General features: G+C 44.3%; 1 protein-coding gene across 2 annotated transcripts in view; it reads right to left on the bottom strand.

Annotated features, from left to right (window-relative positions):
* Positions 1-14799, bottom strand: part of grb10b (growth factor receptor-bound protein 10b) — a 63099-nt gene extending 48300 nt beyond the window's left edge. For both annotated transcript variants that reach the window (XM_084556210.1, XM_084556211.1), the window contains exons 1-2: positions 14100-14799; positions 224-349 (exon numbers count right to left, since the gene is read on the bottom strand). In XM_084556210.1, the coding sequence (XP_084412336.1) occupies positions 224-274 (51 nt within the window). In that variant the 5' untranslated portion in view covers positions 275-349; positions 14100-14799. The remainder of the gene's footprint in view (positions 1-223; positions 350-14099) is intronic.

The raw sequence follows: 14799 nt of genomic DNA, 5'->3' as shown, positions 1-14799 counted from the left end.
AATCGATAAAGAAAGGGTTCAACTTCCACAATCCCATCCAGTTAACAACTTCCAAGAAACTTTGTGTGGATAAACAATTCCATCTCTGAGATATATGAGTGTTGGCTGTTTAATTTCAAATCTAAAATGGCACCATTTTATCTCTACAAATGCTAATTGAGCTGTTAAAGTGGCACAATAAACAAAGATTTTATCTTATCGCACACATGAACTTGCCATTTACCTGATAATTTGGATGATGCAGGAAATAATCCGGACATCCGGCCACAGCCATGCTTTGCGCTTTTCAGCTCTTTTGTGCAATTTGTCTGGTTGGCTCGGTTTCAATATAAGATGGACAGAGCAGAACCTGCAGAGGAAGAAGAGCAGACACATGGAGGTTAGTGGAAAACTACACAGGAAGGAGGGGGAAAGGTTAGGAGGTTCAAATGAGAAAGGGTGACGGAAGGAGAGGAGGATGACAGAAGGAAAGGTAGATGAAGTCTGAGAAGACAGATATAGCACAGAGTACTTCTTAACCCACATAGGCCTATAGTAAACAACATCAACAGGGAACAAGTAAGGAACCGTGCTTGGTTAAAAAAAGATATGACCAGAGATTTTGTAAAACATGACAAAGATTTATGCACATAAATCACATTTGCAAAACACTCAAAAGTACCAGCTTTTCATATCTGATGCCGACTACAATGTTATGGTAGTTTACTGGAAAACAATGTTTTCTAAAATTACACATATGTACCTGTGCACTTGCTTGCGTACAATGTAGTACCTTTTAATATAATGGTTTGCTGTGGACTGGGAAGGTGTTTGGCGTATGGGAAGACGTAATTCAGCTGAGAGTAGCAGAGGCTGCAGCTGCATTAGCCTTGCAAGAGGATGCGGCTGGCGGGGAACATCCAGAAACTGAGCTGCCGAGAGCGACTGGTGGAGCCTTTACCCCAACTTATGCCAACGGAAACCAAATTATTCAACCTTCACGGCTTCTTGTCACCCAGATGTAACGTTATTCGTTTTTCCTGAGGCACCGTTATTGCAGATACCCTTCATTTTTGTACACATGAGCCGCCCACAACACCAGGTTTGAAATGTCCACTTTAACAAGCCGTAGGTTGCTTGCAAACAATGCGTCCTGGCACATGTAGGCAGCTATGTGGGACAACTAAGCTTTCTCGGTCAAGATATCTCCCTTTTATCTTTATTGTTGAGGGTAAAGTGCACTTGAGCTGAGATAGAGCGACATTTCTTTTATTTGGATAATAAAAGAATTGAATTAACTTTGTACTGGAGTACATTTCTAGATTTTGGCTCTAAAGATGTTTTGTCGTCTTGGGTTTCTGGATTCATTTCACCATCTGAATCCTAGTCAACCAACAATCTCACTGTACTCCACCATATAGGATTAAATGACAGAGCAATCTACTGTGTGTGGTCTCTGCACAACTGTAATAAATGTTACACTTTAGGGGACTTAAATATGTTCTTCTGTTCTAAGAAGCCTTCGTCCCGGCCGTCCTTCGTCAAAATAACCATAAATTCAACAACATGGACTTTAGTCTATTTGAACTTCTTAAAGTGGGTATCCTACTAACCTCTTGGCACTGCTGCCACTGAACAAACACCTGTAAACACTGACCCAAAAATACCCTGCAGGCACACATCCAGGTCTGAAGTTAGACCCTGGGGTATTTTTGGAGCCAAGCAGCTCTCGCTCTCAACTATGACGGCCCTTTATGCAGCAGTTCATGACCCCCAGTTTGTGTTTTAAAAATATGACCTGCCATTTTATAGACGGCTAATATTATCTCGTGTTTGCTTTAGCGGTTGCGAGCCAGCTGCACTTGCGGCCGCGCTGTGTTTATATGTGTGCGTTTCTGCTTGTACATGTGCTTTTGCATGCATACGTGTACTGAATGTGGGTGTGTGTGTGTGTGTGTGTGTGTGTGTGTAGAGGTAGGTGTGTCGGCTCTGTATTTTAGAAGTTTTCAGGGAATTTGAGAAACGCTAGTTGTGTATCTGGTACTAGTGAACAGTATGGACACTCTGTCTCTCCAGCAGAGTCGACTATCACAAATGCTGCTTTGCTGCTTTAACTTTCGGACAAAATACGTACCAAACATGAGTGCATGGACTCTCTGGACTGACCTAGTTTTAAAAAGAACTAGTATTTATGATGTGTTGTCCAATCGGATCAAAAGGGAAAAGCGCTTATAGCTGTTCCAAAAATGTTGCAAAAAACTAGCAGTAGCAAATTACAGGTAAACAAGCCGACTGTCGAGACGACATCGTCCAGGTCAGAAGACATCATCTGGGGTCTGTAGGTCAATCTACAGACACCGGATGATGATAACAGGTAACTCCGGACTCAACAGGCAATAGCACTAGCGTCTCATAACAAAATATTGGTGAAATTACGAGTTTCGCGGCAGATAATGCATTATTTAGAGGCTGCGTCTTGGTGCCCCAGTCACTCCCGCTATATGGATATACGCTTGCCATTTGGCCAATCGGCACATCAGGATGCTCTAAAAGCCAAACCATCAGTTTCAGAAATTTTCACAAATTTTCACAAATTGTCAGATGTAGCCCTTCTGATGAAACACACACAAGGCCCTTTAAGGGTTGGTGCACTAGGATCTAAATAATTCTCTAAATGACAAGTAGAAACAAAAGATTCCTGCCTCTGGTCAACAATCTTTTTTTAATATACTGCAAGAGGTTAAAATGAAGTGGAGTTCTGCTATTTGACCTCAGAAAGATGGGTTATCCTGAAAATGTGTCACGTAATGAGATTAGGGCTGAAACGATTCGTCGAGTTACTCGATTAACTCGATTACAAAAATTGCTCGAGGCAAAAACTCTGCCTCGAAGCCTCGTTAAATTCCTATGACGCGCACTATACGCGCAGGGATCTGATTGTTCCACACGGACCGTTGTTTTGGAAGCACCTATGCGAAGCACACCACTAGCGCGTGATACATTGTGTATACTGCAAAGTAGACCTGGCGTACCACAGCAGTACAAGCTCAATGAGCCAGCATCTAAACAGAAAACATCCACATGCTGTTTCACCAAGCGTCGCTGAAACATGGTAACGTAACCTAAATGATGTTCGCTGATTTTAATTGCATACTGTATTTGTAGCGATGTGATGATGCGGTTTGACTAGATATGATGTTTAGCTTTGATGTTTTTAAGTAAACTTATTCACGTTCAATTGCAAGACAGTATAGCCCAGGGGCGGAGTGGCAATCGGGACGACCGGGACCTTTCCCGGTCGGCCGGCCGAAGGATTTACGCAGCGGATCACAAATTGAGCGGCCGCGAGGCGAACGCGACCGGCCTGAGCTTATCAGAATCATTGACGTTACTAAATTCTCCTCGAATAGCGGCCAAATACTCCCATATATATTATTATTATTATAGTATTATATTTAAGGGGGGGGGGGGCACGTGCTGTGCTGTTCCTCACGCACAGGACGTGTTCACAAACACACAGGTTGCTAGGTTATCATAGCAAATAGGCTCACCCCAGAAATTATGTATTAAATTGCAATAAATGGGCTTAGTTTTGGAGCCAAATGTTGGAGTTGGAGTTCTCTGTTTTTTTGAGAAATAAAAGGCAAATGCTTGATCATTTTACAGCCACATAATTTTTGTTATGCATTATTTGTTTTGGTTGTTTAAAAACGTAAAAAAAAAATATCCGATTAATCGATCGATAAAGTGCTAGATTAATCGATTACAAAAAGAATCGATAGCTGCAGCCCTAAATGAGATATAACAAAGCTGTCACTCACATTGTCGCTCTCCCTTTTCAAAGTTTTTTGAAAAAATAAAAGAGAGTTTTTTTATGGCTCCAAATTTTGGCTCGCAAATAATGGCCGAATCATGAATGCATTTTAAACAAAGAGCATGGCGCCACAATCACCGGGGACCTCTGAAAGGGCCTGCTTGTAATGAGTGTGTATGTGTGTGTCACTGTGTCAATCCATGTGTGTGGCCTGAGGACAAGACAGGACAGCTCGTCATTTACACATTATTTACAGACACACAGTTTACAACAAAAACAGCACAAATTAACAACAGCCCAAAACCCTCCAAGCAGCACCTCATTAAGCTCCACAAAGTGCCTGAGCCCGAATTGTACGTTGATTATTTTTCAGGGGTCGGGAGGTTGCGCAAGGGGGACAGAAGTAAGCATCGACTGACTACATTATACGGCAAACAAAACGGTTCGTGCCTCACCGGAGCTCAGATCCTTAAACGTATAACCTGTAATCACAAAGAATCTAAGCTATACCCAGCCTTTGAGATGTAAACAGGTGTAAACTGCGACATCTGTTTCGGCTGTGCGTGATTAAAACATGGGAAAAAGCTCAGGCGTTGCGTGTAGCATTAAAATACCTCGCAACCCAGGTTTCAAAGTGCTCATATGTGCCACAGCGACTCTCGCTGATTGATTTATTGACCAAACACACACATACGCACCTATCCTTAATTGCTCCCTGACACAATCAAAGCCATTCCACTGCAGGGATTAGACCCTCTCAGAGCCCTTTGATTCGGTTCCTTCCACTTGAACTGTGCACTGAAACCTAACCATCTCTGACCTTGACAGTGCAATTATCGTCGCACTAGAATGGGGGAACTTTGGGGGTCCGGTGGCTGTACCCAGCGGTGAGGTTACTGCATCTGGATTAATTAAAGTGATTTTTGCTCAGACCAGCATGAGGCAGAGTGTTGGCTGGCGGACTTCGAAAACGCAGTGGCCCTGAAATGCCCATCGTCAGTCGTGACACGAAAGGTGCAGCAGAACGCGTTTTGCTGAAGGACTTGAACACCGCATCCATCTGATATTCTGGAAATGTTGGAGTTTCACATAAGCACACATCTTTATTTTCTTTATAGCGTCCAACCACTTCATCCTGTGGCAATGAAGTACCGCAAATATAACAAAACCCGAAAACAACCCCTTTGTGTTTATTATTACGGATTATCATTACTCATCTTCCAGTTTCTGCTACCGAAATTGCAGAAACTCTACAAAAATCTTCCTTTCCTGTCCTTTAGGAAACAACCAGCAGCAACGTGGCCATGTACCGCATGCGATTTGCGCTTAATGAGCTAGAACACGCAATGTTATTCGACATTGCTCTTGAGCCAATAAGCCATGAAACACTAAGACAATTACTCAGTTACTGCTTTATTTGAAAGTCAGTTTCTTTAAGCTGCAATAGCTGGTAATAACGCGCGCACATATGAACCTAATCATGTAATCATTATGGAAAAGAAAAGTTAACTGTGTTAATGCTCTTTTATTATGATTTTAGCCTCCTAAGTGTTATGTAGTGGACCGAGTGTTACAACATACAACTTGAGGAGTCACCTCTGCACTTAAAACTCAACTTTAAAGAGAAATAACTGCCTTTGACCTCCCTGAGCGTTTATCCTTCTTACAAATCAATAAATGCAGCGAAAAGTGGTAAAGTGGACAAGGACAAGGTCCGCGTGTTTGGTCAGTCTAGGGGTTAATCTGCGGATATGTGCTCACACCTCAAGGGTCCAGCTTTAACATCCCGGGATGATAAGCCCTGCGGAGAAGCCAAAAGAGAGGCCGGGGATCACCAGAAACCTTGGCTATTTAAAGTAAAGCCTAATTGAAACAGTAGAAACATTTCCCTGAAGAGTTCCCCTCTGTTATGTGGAGGTGGCTGACCGGTTCACCAGACCAGAGATGAGTGTTAGGAAAACTTGAGAGGCTGCCGGCTGTGCCTGTATTTGTAACCAGTAATATCAGCGTATATGGTATCCAAATCAAATATACTTATTCATAAGGAAATAAGGGAATTCAATGTAAAAACAAAAGCTTTTTCCTATAACGTGTTTCTCCGAGTACAATGTCCATTTTGAATGATGTATATTAAGTAAGATTACTGTCTTAAACTGTGTCATTACACGTTTTTCTCTTCCTTAAACCCTCATAAAGCGAGTCCAATATAATTTTTAGAGCGGGGAATGGAAATATTCAACTTTTAACCTTGCATACTGTATGCGTGAACTACACAACCAAACAAACTAAGAAGTCAGTTATGTTCTGTTTTTTTTAACCGACCTACCTGCTTGTCGATCTGGTTTGCTGTATTTCCTGTATTAACTGTCTCCGTCTTTCTTCCTGCTTGGCATTTTTTCAACGTTTTTTAAATTTTTTTATTACTTCTTTATTTGCCTCTCACTAGCTGTCTGTTTACCAGCCCACGTGTATCAAAGCCTACCTGCCTGCCAGCATCTGTACATTTCAGTAAAGGCGTTCACTGCTCTATATACGGTATATTCCCGCCCTGTCCTAATTGGGACAAACTTCTAAATGGTGAGGGTATTTATAGAAGGGCATCCACAGAACATAACTGTGGAATAAAGTTGTGCAGTGTTCATGCAGGTCAACTGACATTTAATTCGGATGCAGGAGCAAATCTGTAACAATTGACAAAAGCCCATTTAAATGGTGTTAAAGACATTTTTCAATTATCCGTCACTGACCGATTTCATTAAATGAAATCAAATACGTGGCATGTGACTTAGGTATTGAGGGATTATGTATGGATTCATGACAGCCATTCTACTGCTGCCAAAGCTGAACCAACACAGTATTTTGGAACAATAGAAAAGCTGGATTACTGCATCTGCACAATGTCTTTGGAAGAAAGCTAAAGTACTTAACCAAAGAGAGCTTCAAATATACAAACACATTAAGCCGTGTTTCCTCAGCAGGAACTTTCCCCAGGAAATGGGTACCATTGGAGGTACTCGGTGGATTTCCACCATGATGACAAGGGCTAGACTTAAGTTCCGGGAAACTCTTTTAAGTCCCTGTTTGGGGCTTAATACTTTTGAATAAGTACAGCTCCTCTGGAGGTGGGGCTTGCATAACATTTCTGAATGGACGAGCGCTCTCAGCACTTTATTTCAATCTCTGCAATGGCACGCCAAAGTCTAGAATCTCCTGCATTTTGATTGACTTTGCTACTTACGATTGTCTCTTATCCGAAACCAGGGGAACTGGTGTTATGGAGCCGACAAGTCCAGTTGCCCTTGTTTCAGCCCTTTTTTGGATACCATTTGTAAAGTATTAAATCACAATGAACAGCAGCCCAGCTTCAATCTCCTCCATGCTGTTGCAGTGTCAACGGATGCCTGCCTGTTGCTTTATTTGAGGGTTATTGTTAATTTTTATCCGTCTGTGTTACCACCACCAACCAGAGTAGAGCATGGACCAATACAAAGATTATCTGTAAAACTAGTTGTTGCGTTTTCATACATCAGCGGCGGATATTACCCTAATTTTGCAGATCTTTAGAAGCTGTTGGAAACCAGTGATCTCAAGGAGCAACTTAGTTCCTTCAAAGGAGTTTCTGAGACTAAAAGTTCCCTGTACCTTGGGTGGAAACATGGCTTTACATAACCAAAAGCATGGTGGGATTGGTACAAATTTGACACAAACGCAGTGTTCCCGTCTAGGCCTTTTGGCAAAAACAGCCCAACTAACAGTTAATTATTCTGAAATGAGACAACCCGGGATGTAGATTAAACACCCCCCCCCAAAAAAAACTAAATCATAACACAAAACCACACAGTGTTCAGCGGCAAATCTGCAGAGCTCTGCTGTGTCAACTACTCTCCTTGTGTATATAATTATGAAATGTGTTCACCTCAGTCAGCTTGCCTTCAGCTGATTAGATTGGACACAGCTTAACAAGGGACTGTTCAGCTCTACTCAGTCATCTTTGGAACGCAGGGAGCACATTCTTTCCATATAGGCTACTGAGTGAAAAGACATATGTAGTACAATCAGTGAACCCCAACCTTATGAAGCTGATTTATGGGCCAGCCGGGGATAAGAGTGGGTTGCACACACACAACCACACACACAGACATTGTAAGCTTCCTACTCAGGTATCATAGGGTCAAAAGGCAACTTGTTATGCCTCCAGGGGTCAGTAAGGGTCAGGGAACAAAGTGTTTGGTCTTTGACACCATGCACTAGAGGTCTGCAACGGACTGCTTTTTCTATCGCACACCCAACTGCTCCAACAGGATCTACGAATGTTACTGCCCACTACGGCAGATGCACCATCTAACCAGCTGCTGCAGGGATTGAGATCTCTCACTGATCACCCTTTTATCTCTTGTGTTATATTAAAACTTAGTCTGTTGCAACCCACAAGGAAAATGTGTGATATTTTCATCAAAAAATAAAAATAATAAATGGACTACCCCATGTTTGCTTCAGCTTGAGAATGGAGAATAGACTGAGCATTAAGTATCATATCGCTCCCATAGTTTTGCTTATGAAATGTAATCCTGTGATATATGATGCTGGCTACATCCCTCACCCTCAGCCCTGGGGCACCACTGAGACAGACAGTGCAGCTGGAACAAGCTGGACATACACTTATCTTTAGATGGAAGTGTCAAACGCCTGAGGAGGGACACTCTCGGCAGACGCATCAGCCAGTTTAGGAATATTTGCAGCAATAAAAAGAGCTGAACAAAAAAAGAAACAGGAAACGCAAGAGCGGCACCAGTTGAAAAAGATACGGCCGTTCAAAAGGCTCAAACGACCATTTAGTCGGCATCTTGTGCTCAACGTTCCACCAGTTCAATACAGTTTTAGCCAGGCGCTCCTGTAAACTGCAGCCTGGCCTTTAATCTCAGCAAACCGGCGTCAGGTGAAATCCAATCTGAGTCAGAAAGTTGAGCGAAAGGACAGACGAGTACATGTTAAGGTTCTTTAACTATTCATCTCGTTTCATATATAATACACAGAACGTTGCTCTGATCAATTATTCATGTTCAGAGTGGCTCATGTGACCATGTATAATGTGCGGGTCGCCCACCGAGAGAAGCCCGCAGAGAATTATCATCCGACTTCAGTTCCACTAGCCCCTAGCTTTAGAGAAGTGTTTTGATTTTATAGAAAAAAAGCTGTACGGTTTGGCTTTAAGTTATTCATTCCTACCTGAATGCATGATTCTCCAACCTGCTTATGATACCTCATCATTGCACAAGCTTCTCATCTGTAATGGGACTACTATTGTCACTGGCAGGTTTATGCACCATCACTCCTGTTTGTCCCTATACTCTCTAACTCTGGCCACTCTGGATACCTACAGTCAATGTTTTGAATGCTTGCTCTATCCATACTTCTCTCATGGGACATGCATCAGCTGTACCTTGTACCCTTGTTTGCATTTTACAGGCTGCTTTAATGCCAGTCGGCCTCAAGGAGATGGGTCCCCACGTATGAGCTGGTTTCTGCTCAAGGTTCATTCCTGTTAAAATGGAGTTTTTCTAGCCACTGTCGCCTTAGTGCTCGCTCTGGGTGGTTTCAGGCTCTGGGTTGTGTAAACCCTCTTGAGACTATTCAATCATTATCAATGCTGTATGGATAAAGTTGTACTTGCTCCGGGGGTTTCAGGCTTAACGTGTAGATTATTTGAAGATGCTAGGTAAATGCAAGTATTATTTATTTATTAATTCATAAAGTAATATTCATGTGGAATCACATTTCTTGACTTTGAGTGCTTTACTCATCCCATGAAGGCCAGATTTCTGTCATAATTGTGAGCTATATCAGAAGCCCTTGTCATCCAAAGCGATCAGACTCCGATCGCACCCCTTCTCCTCGAGCGCCACGCCCACTGAACCCCGCCGAGACTACCCGCGCCCCTTGGTTCTCACTATCGACCAATGCTGCACTGTAACGCAGCTATCCTCCCCCTTCTCCGAGCCCTCAGCCACCTCCCCCCCTTCAGCCTCACCCCCCTCTCACCCTGCACTCCGGCCCAGAACATAAACAGCGTCTTAATTCAAGAAATGGCACGGATCCAGCTCAGTGACTGGGGACTTGCGGAGAACGCATTGAAGTGAATGTACTGACCGTATGGCGTTCCCTGGAGAGGGGAGGTCAATTATTCCACTGTATATGTTTAAACTAGCCAGACACCTTGAGTGACAACATTTAACCTGACACTGGGAGTTATCAAAACTTCCTTTAATCGTATGGAAATGGATAATATGCGAGTCGTGTGAGTCGTATGGATGGAGAGTTTAGTCGTCTGCTATACTTTCATGGGTTATTGTGAGCTGGAGATTCTCTCCACCTATTAGCTCCAAATGCAATTCCTTAAATGTAGATGAACCCTTAGAATTTACTAAACGTGGTGCGTAACTAATAACCCTGACTACTCTACTCTAAAATAAAAATTGCACCTAAGTCCAATAACCAACCTTTAAGGCCTCTCAAATAAGGTTGTCAGCGCCGGCTGTTGTTTCTGCAGCAAAGCCACAATGAAAGATTTGAAGAGAGAGTTGAACAGAGGATCTCTGTCTTCTGTTTTAATCAGCAGATTAGATGGTAGTCACTCCTCACTGGTTGTGCTTGTTGCACATGTTGATTAGTCATTAATTGGCAGCTTTCTTTATTTGTGAGCAGCAGCGTAAAGTGGGGCTATAAGAGAGAGCCTGATGTCATGCCGGGGGAGGCTGAATAGCACCAGTCTATGAGAGAAAGGCCCTTTGGAAACGTGGACAGTGCCTAATTGGATGAGGATTTCATTTGGCTGCTTGGGAGGACTGGTCTTATGCAATGGCGTAGATGAATGGACGGGGCTTGGGAGCAGCGCTGCTTGTGCACAAGTTGGCTGCAACGGTGGCCCCAGGGGGCTACATTAGACGGACTCGTCCTTCTCATGACACAGTCTTTACTGTTAAGGTATGTAGTAGCAGCTTGAAATGACTGGTGCTGCTGCGCACACAGAACTCCCACATTTGAACACCTTCTATTCAACAACGTGGAGCTGATAAAACAACTGTGCAAGGGGCAACCCAAACAAAACTGACCTTGCAAGTGAAACATTTAATTCATATCACGAAAGGTCCTCCGGTTTTGTGTGATCACTTGAGGGGAAGGGGAACAGGATTTATTTTACTTACTCGTAGGAATGCTAACAAACTTGGCTGGCTGAAAAAAAAAAAATCACATTAACAAGGACTTAGCATAAATCCTATTTATAAGTAGCAAAGTACACCACATTCAGTCCTTATCCTTTGTAGAATAATAGTAGAAATCCAGGGATCAGAAAATGTTGTTATGTTCAGCAAAACACAAGTAAACAATAATACCGCAAAGTTTTATTTCTCTGGCAAGAGTTGAGGCTCTTGGAAATTACTTCTCACAAAGCTAAGCATGATTACTCAGCAATTATAGTTGAAGTACCAAGAGCATAAAGCAACAGTTGAGACGTGCTGTCAAAAATAGGCGGTCAATTTTGCCTTGAGAGATGTTAACATGTGGCACCGTTTCAAAGATCCAAACGCTTTGAGGCCAGGAAGCTCAACCCAATGTTTAACATTTTAACAGAGGAGAGAGCGAGTATAGAAATCCTGCTTGCTTATGTAACTGGGTCTGAACTCAGCCTTTAGCCAGAAAACAAACAGCAGTCCCTAGCATCGCTGGATTCATTTTCTCACCACTTTACAGCCCAGCTGAACATTTTGGAAGTTGCTCAGCTTTTAGGCCCAGGCAGAGTCAGTGGAATGACATGAACTGTGCTGCGGTGCCCCAACAGGCTTGGGTTAATGGTGTCATGACATCAGGGAGGGGGGTATTAACAGTGTATAAGCCTAGACTAACCAGTGCTGAATGACTGCTGGCTGACGCAAGACCCGGAGGAATGCTGCCTAGAGCACAACCACAAGCTCTTATACCACCAATACCAGCTAATAGGACGGCTGGCCTTTTCCCCTTGGACCACAGCTCAGTCAATATGCATACAAGCAAGGGCAGTGGGAACAATAATCTACCTATATGTATCTGTAAATCAATAAACCCGATGAGGTTTTTTGCCATCCAGCCAATGCCTGGAGTGATTCCTGCCAAGCACACGGTAGTTATGCAAACAAACACACAAATCTGACTCGTAAACTGAGATGAGCACAGCTTATTGTATGATTCCTTGCAATGTGTGCAGTCAGCAGCCTCTTGGCAGCCTGTAGTCTTTCAGAGTTCATGCCCCGTCATGCCTGTGCTTACTTAGCATGGACTTGAAATAGCAAGAACTGGTGCCCGGGGAAGGAGGAGGAGGGGGGGGGGGGCAGTTCGAGCGGTTGCCATGCGCACGGTGATGTGACCGCAACATGATTAAATGAAAGAAAGCAGGATATAATGTGCAGGGGCGAGGGAAGGAGAAATCCTCTTTGGTGTGGAATGGCAAAGAGTCGACAATATTACACGCTTGCAAAGACCCGGCGGCAGCCTGTTGTTGACTGTACGCGCCAGCATGATCGGACTACTTCACATTCAACCACACAGAGGTCCATGAATGTGTGCTCAGATGTTGGCAAGTGGAGTCAAATGTCAGTGATTAGTCAGATTGCACGTTTCACTCACATGTTTTTCTTGCCTTTATTCTGAAAGGCATGTCGAGGTTAAACTAAATTTAAATACAGTGGATTTTAATCAGTCCAATTGTTTCTAATCCAGTAAGGACTGAAAGCAAGTGTTAAAGCTACATGCATTCAAAGCAACTAGACACAACTGGTCATGTGCACTGCGTGGGTTTTGTTCGGTACTGGGCTAATTAAAGAGGACTCTCTCCTGTAGAAAGGGAAGATCAGCACATCAGCTTGTGTTCAGTAAAAGGTGAATCCTAGTTCTGAACACCAGGGAGAGGCTGTGATCTCGGGGTATCTCGAGTTTATCCTTAAAAAAAGTCTCGCTCCACGTTCCCAGTGAGAACACTGATCTGCATTCAAAGCACACGGGCCAACATCAATAGTTCCCAGAATCATAAATTTGGCCGGTTACGCAACTTTCTGCAGACGCCACATGCAGCCAGTAAAGAAATTGATTTGGAAGAGTGCCCGAATGACGGGGCAGATTAGGCCTATCTATGAAGAGTTGCTCTGCCAAGACGTTTGCACATAAAGATCAGATAAGGATCGGGCTCTCCGACTCGCTCATCCTTTCACCGTCTGTAACCATCATTAAACATCGTTTCTCAAGGTTTTGTATACCTGACAAATATTGCAATCCTGACTGGATGATATGCGCTGCCTTAAGAGAGCTGCATGCAATACAGATATGAGAATCTGCAGCTGGAGTAGAGTATTTGTGGTAATGGGGGATTCTTAGAAGGCTTGAAGAGGGGGTTCTTAATATTTTAATTCCACACACACTCCCTCTGAGAGCGTATTTGTTGTTACATGTGTTCCATAGTCTGTGATTAAAATAAGTCTTCCTCTTATGGCGTTAGATTGTGGTGGGTCCAGAACTAATTGAATTCAACTGTTCCTCGTTTTATTCGGACCGCCTGGAACACACCCAAGAGCCCCCTGGGGGTCCCCGGAGCCCACTTTGGGAACCACCGCAGTAGGGCTCGACAAGTCTCCCTGGGAAAAACGCTTCCTTCTCCCCCTCCCCACCCCCAAAGCAAATGCTGCCAAAAGGATAAGGCGATAAGGCGAGACTGGCGAAACTCTCACAGAACTGAGCGAAGGGGGTGGTGGGGCAACACTGGGAGCCGGAGCCCTGCTGGACACAAAGTAGGATACGACGGGGGCCGCGCAGGCTGCCGCGAAACAACTGTAAACAAGGCAGGCGACTGGGATCAAAACACTGATCCCTAGGGCGGAGGCAAAAACAGAGTAGATGTGGGGAAAGGTGAAGGAAAGCGCACGGGACTCAGGCAGCTTATCGGCGTGTCCGCAGACCCCGGAACAGGCTAGGGTGTCTCCAGCGGAAGCTTCCCACTAGAAGGTACAGTAAGGTGGACATGTGTGCATGCAGCAGCCCGCTCCGGTGAATAAACTTGTTTTCAAAGTTCAATGACCGGCCGTTGTCAGAGAGGGAGGCAGGTCCCGCTGAGCGGTTACGCACAGTGCGCACATGTGCTCCGAAACGCAAAACGCCGTGTGTCACAACAACAGCACATGAAACTTTGACTGCATGTCAGCCGCCGCACTTTTTTAAAAAAAAAGAAAGAAAGAAAAAAAAAACATACAACGAGTGTTCAATTCATGCGGTAACGTGCACTCACCTCACAGCCAGATCAGATCAGACCAGAGCAGAGCAGAGCAGAGCCTGGCAGGCTACGACCCTCAGCCACAACACGGGGAGTGGAAGCGTGGAGATGAAGGGACACTCGGCAACGCGCTGGATCAGGCCACGGTGGTCAACATTCCCGGACTGGACAGGCAGACAGAGGCGAGGAGAGGAGGAGGAGCAGGTGGTGGCGGCGGCGGATGAGGAGGAGGAGGAGGAGGCGAAAACAGTGGCTGCAAAGACTGCAGGCAGCTCATCTCATGCGGTCCAGAGAGGACGCGCGCACACACTCATACAAACATACACGCGCGCAAACAACTCCTCCTCTTTGGGGCAGACCACGCCCACGCGAGAGAGGCCTGATTAATGCCGCTTTCAGATGGTCGAGGAGGAGGAGGAGGCGTGTTCACAGGGCTCCGCTGTTTTGTTTTTTTTGTTTTGTTTTGTTTTTTTTATCTGAGGAGCCCTCTTTCCAGAAAGTCGAGTTGAGTTGAGTTATAAAACACACGGGGTGAAACAGAGTGAGGGACGGAGCGACTGGGTTCAAGGTTTTTAACAAGAAACAGAGAGACAGCTGCTCAGTAGCAAACGACTTCAGTCCCACTTAAACAATAAAAACGGTAGAACATTTAGATATGACTGACCTCTTAATATCCTTCCTCTGTTTCCGCTTTAAAATGGATTAAAACACATTA

Source organism: Chelon labrosus, assembly GCF_963514085.1.
Source record: "Chelon labrosus genome assembly, chromosome: 12".
Classification (NCBI taxonomy): domain Eukaryota; kingdom Metazoa; phylum Chordata; class Actinopteri; order Mugiliformes; family Mugilidae; genus Chelon; species Chelon labrosus.
The sequence above is the reverse complement of the archived record's forward strand: the minus strand, read 5'-3'. Positions and strand labels throughout refer to the sequence as shown.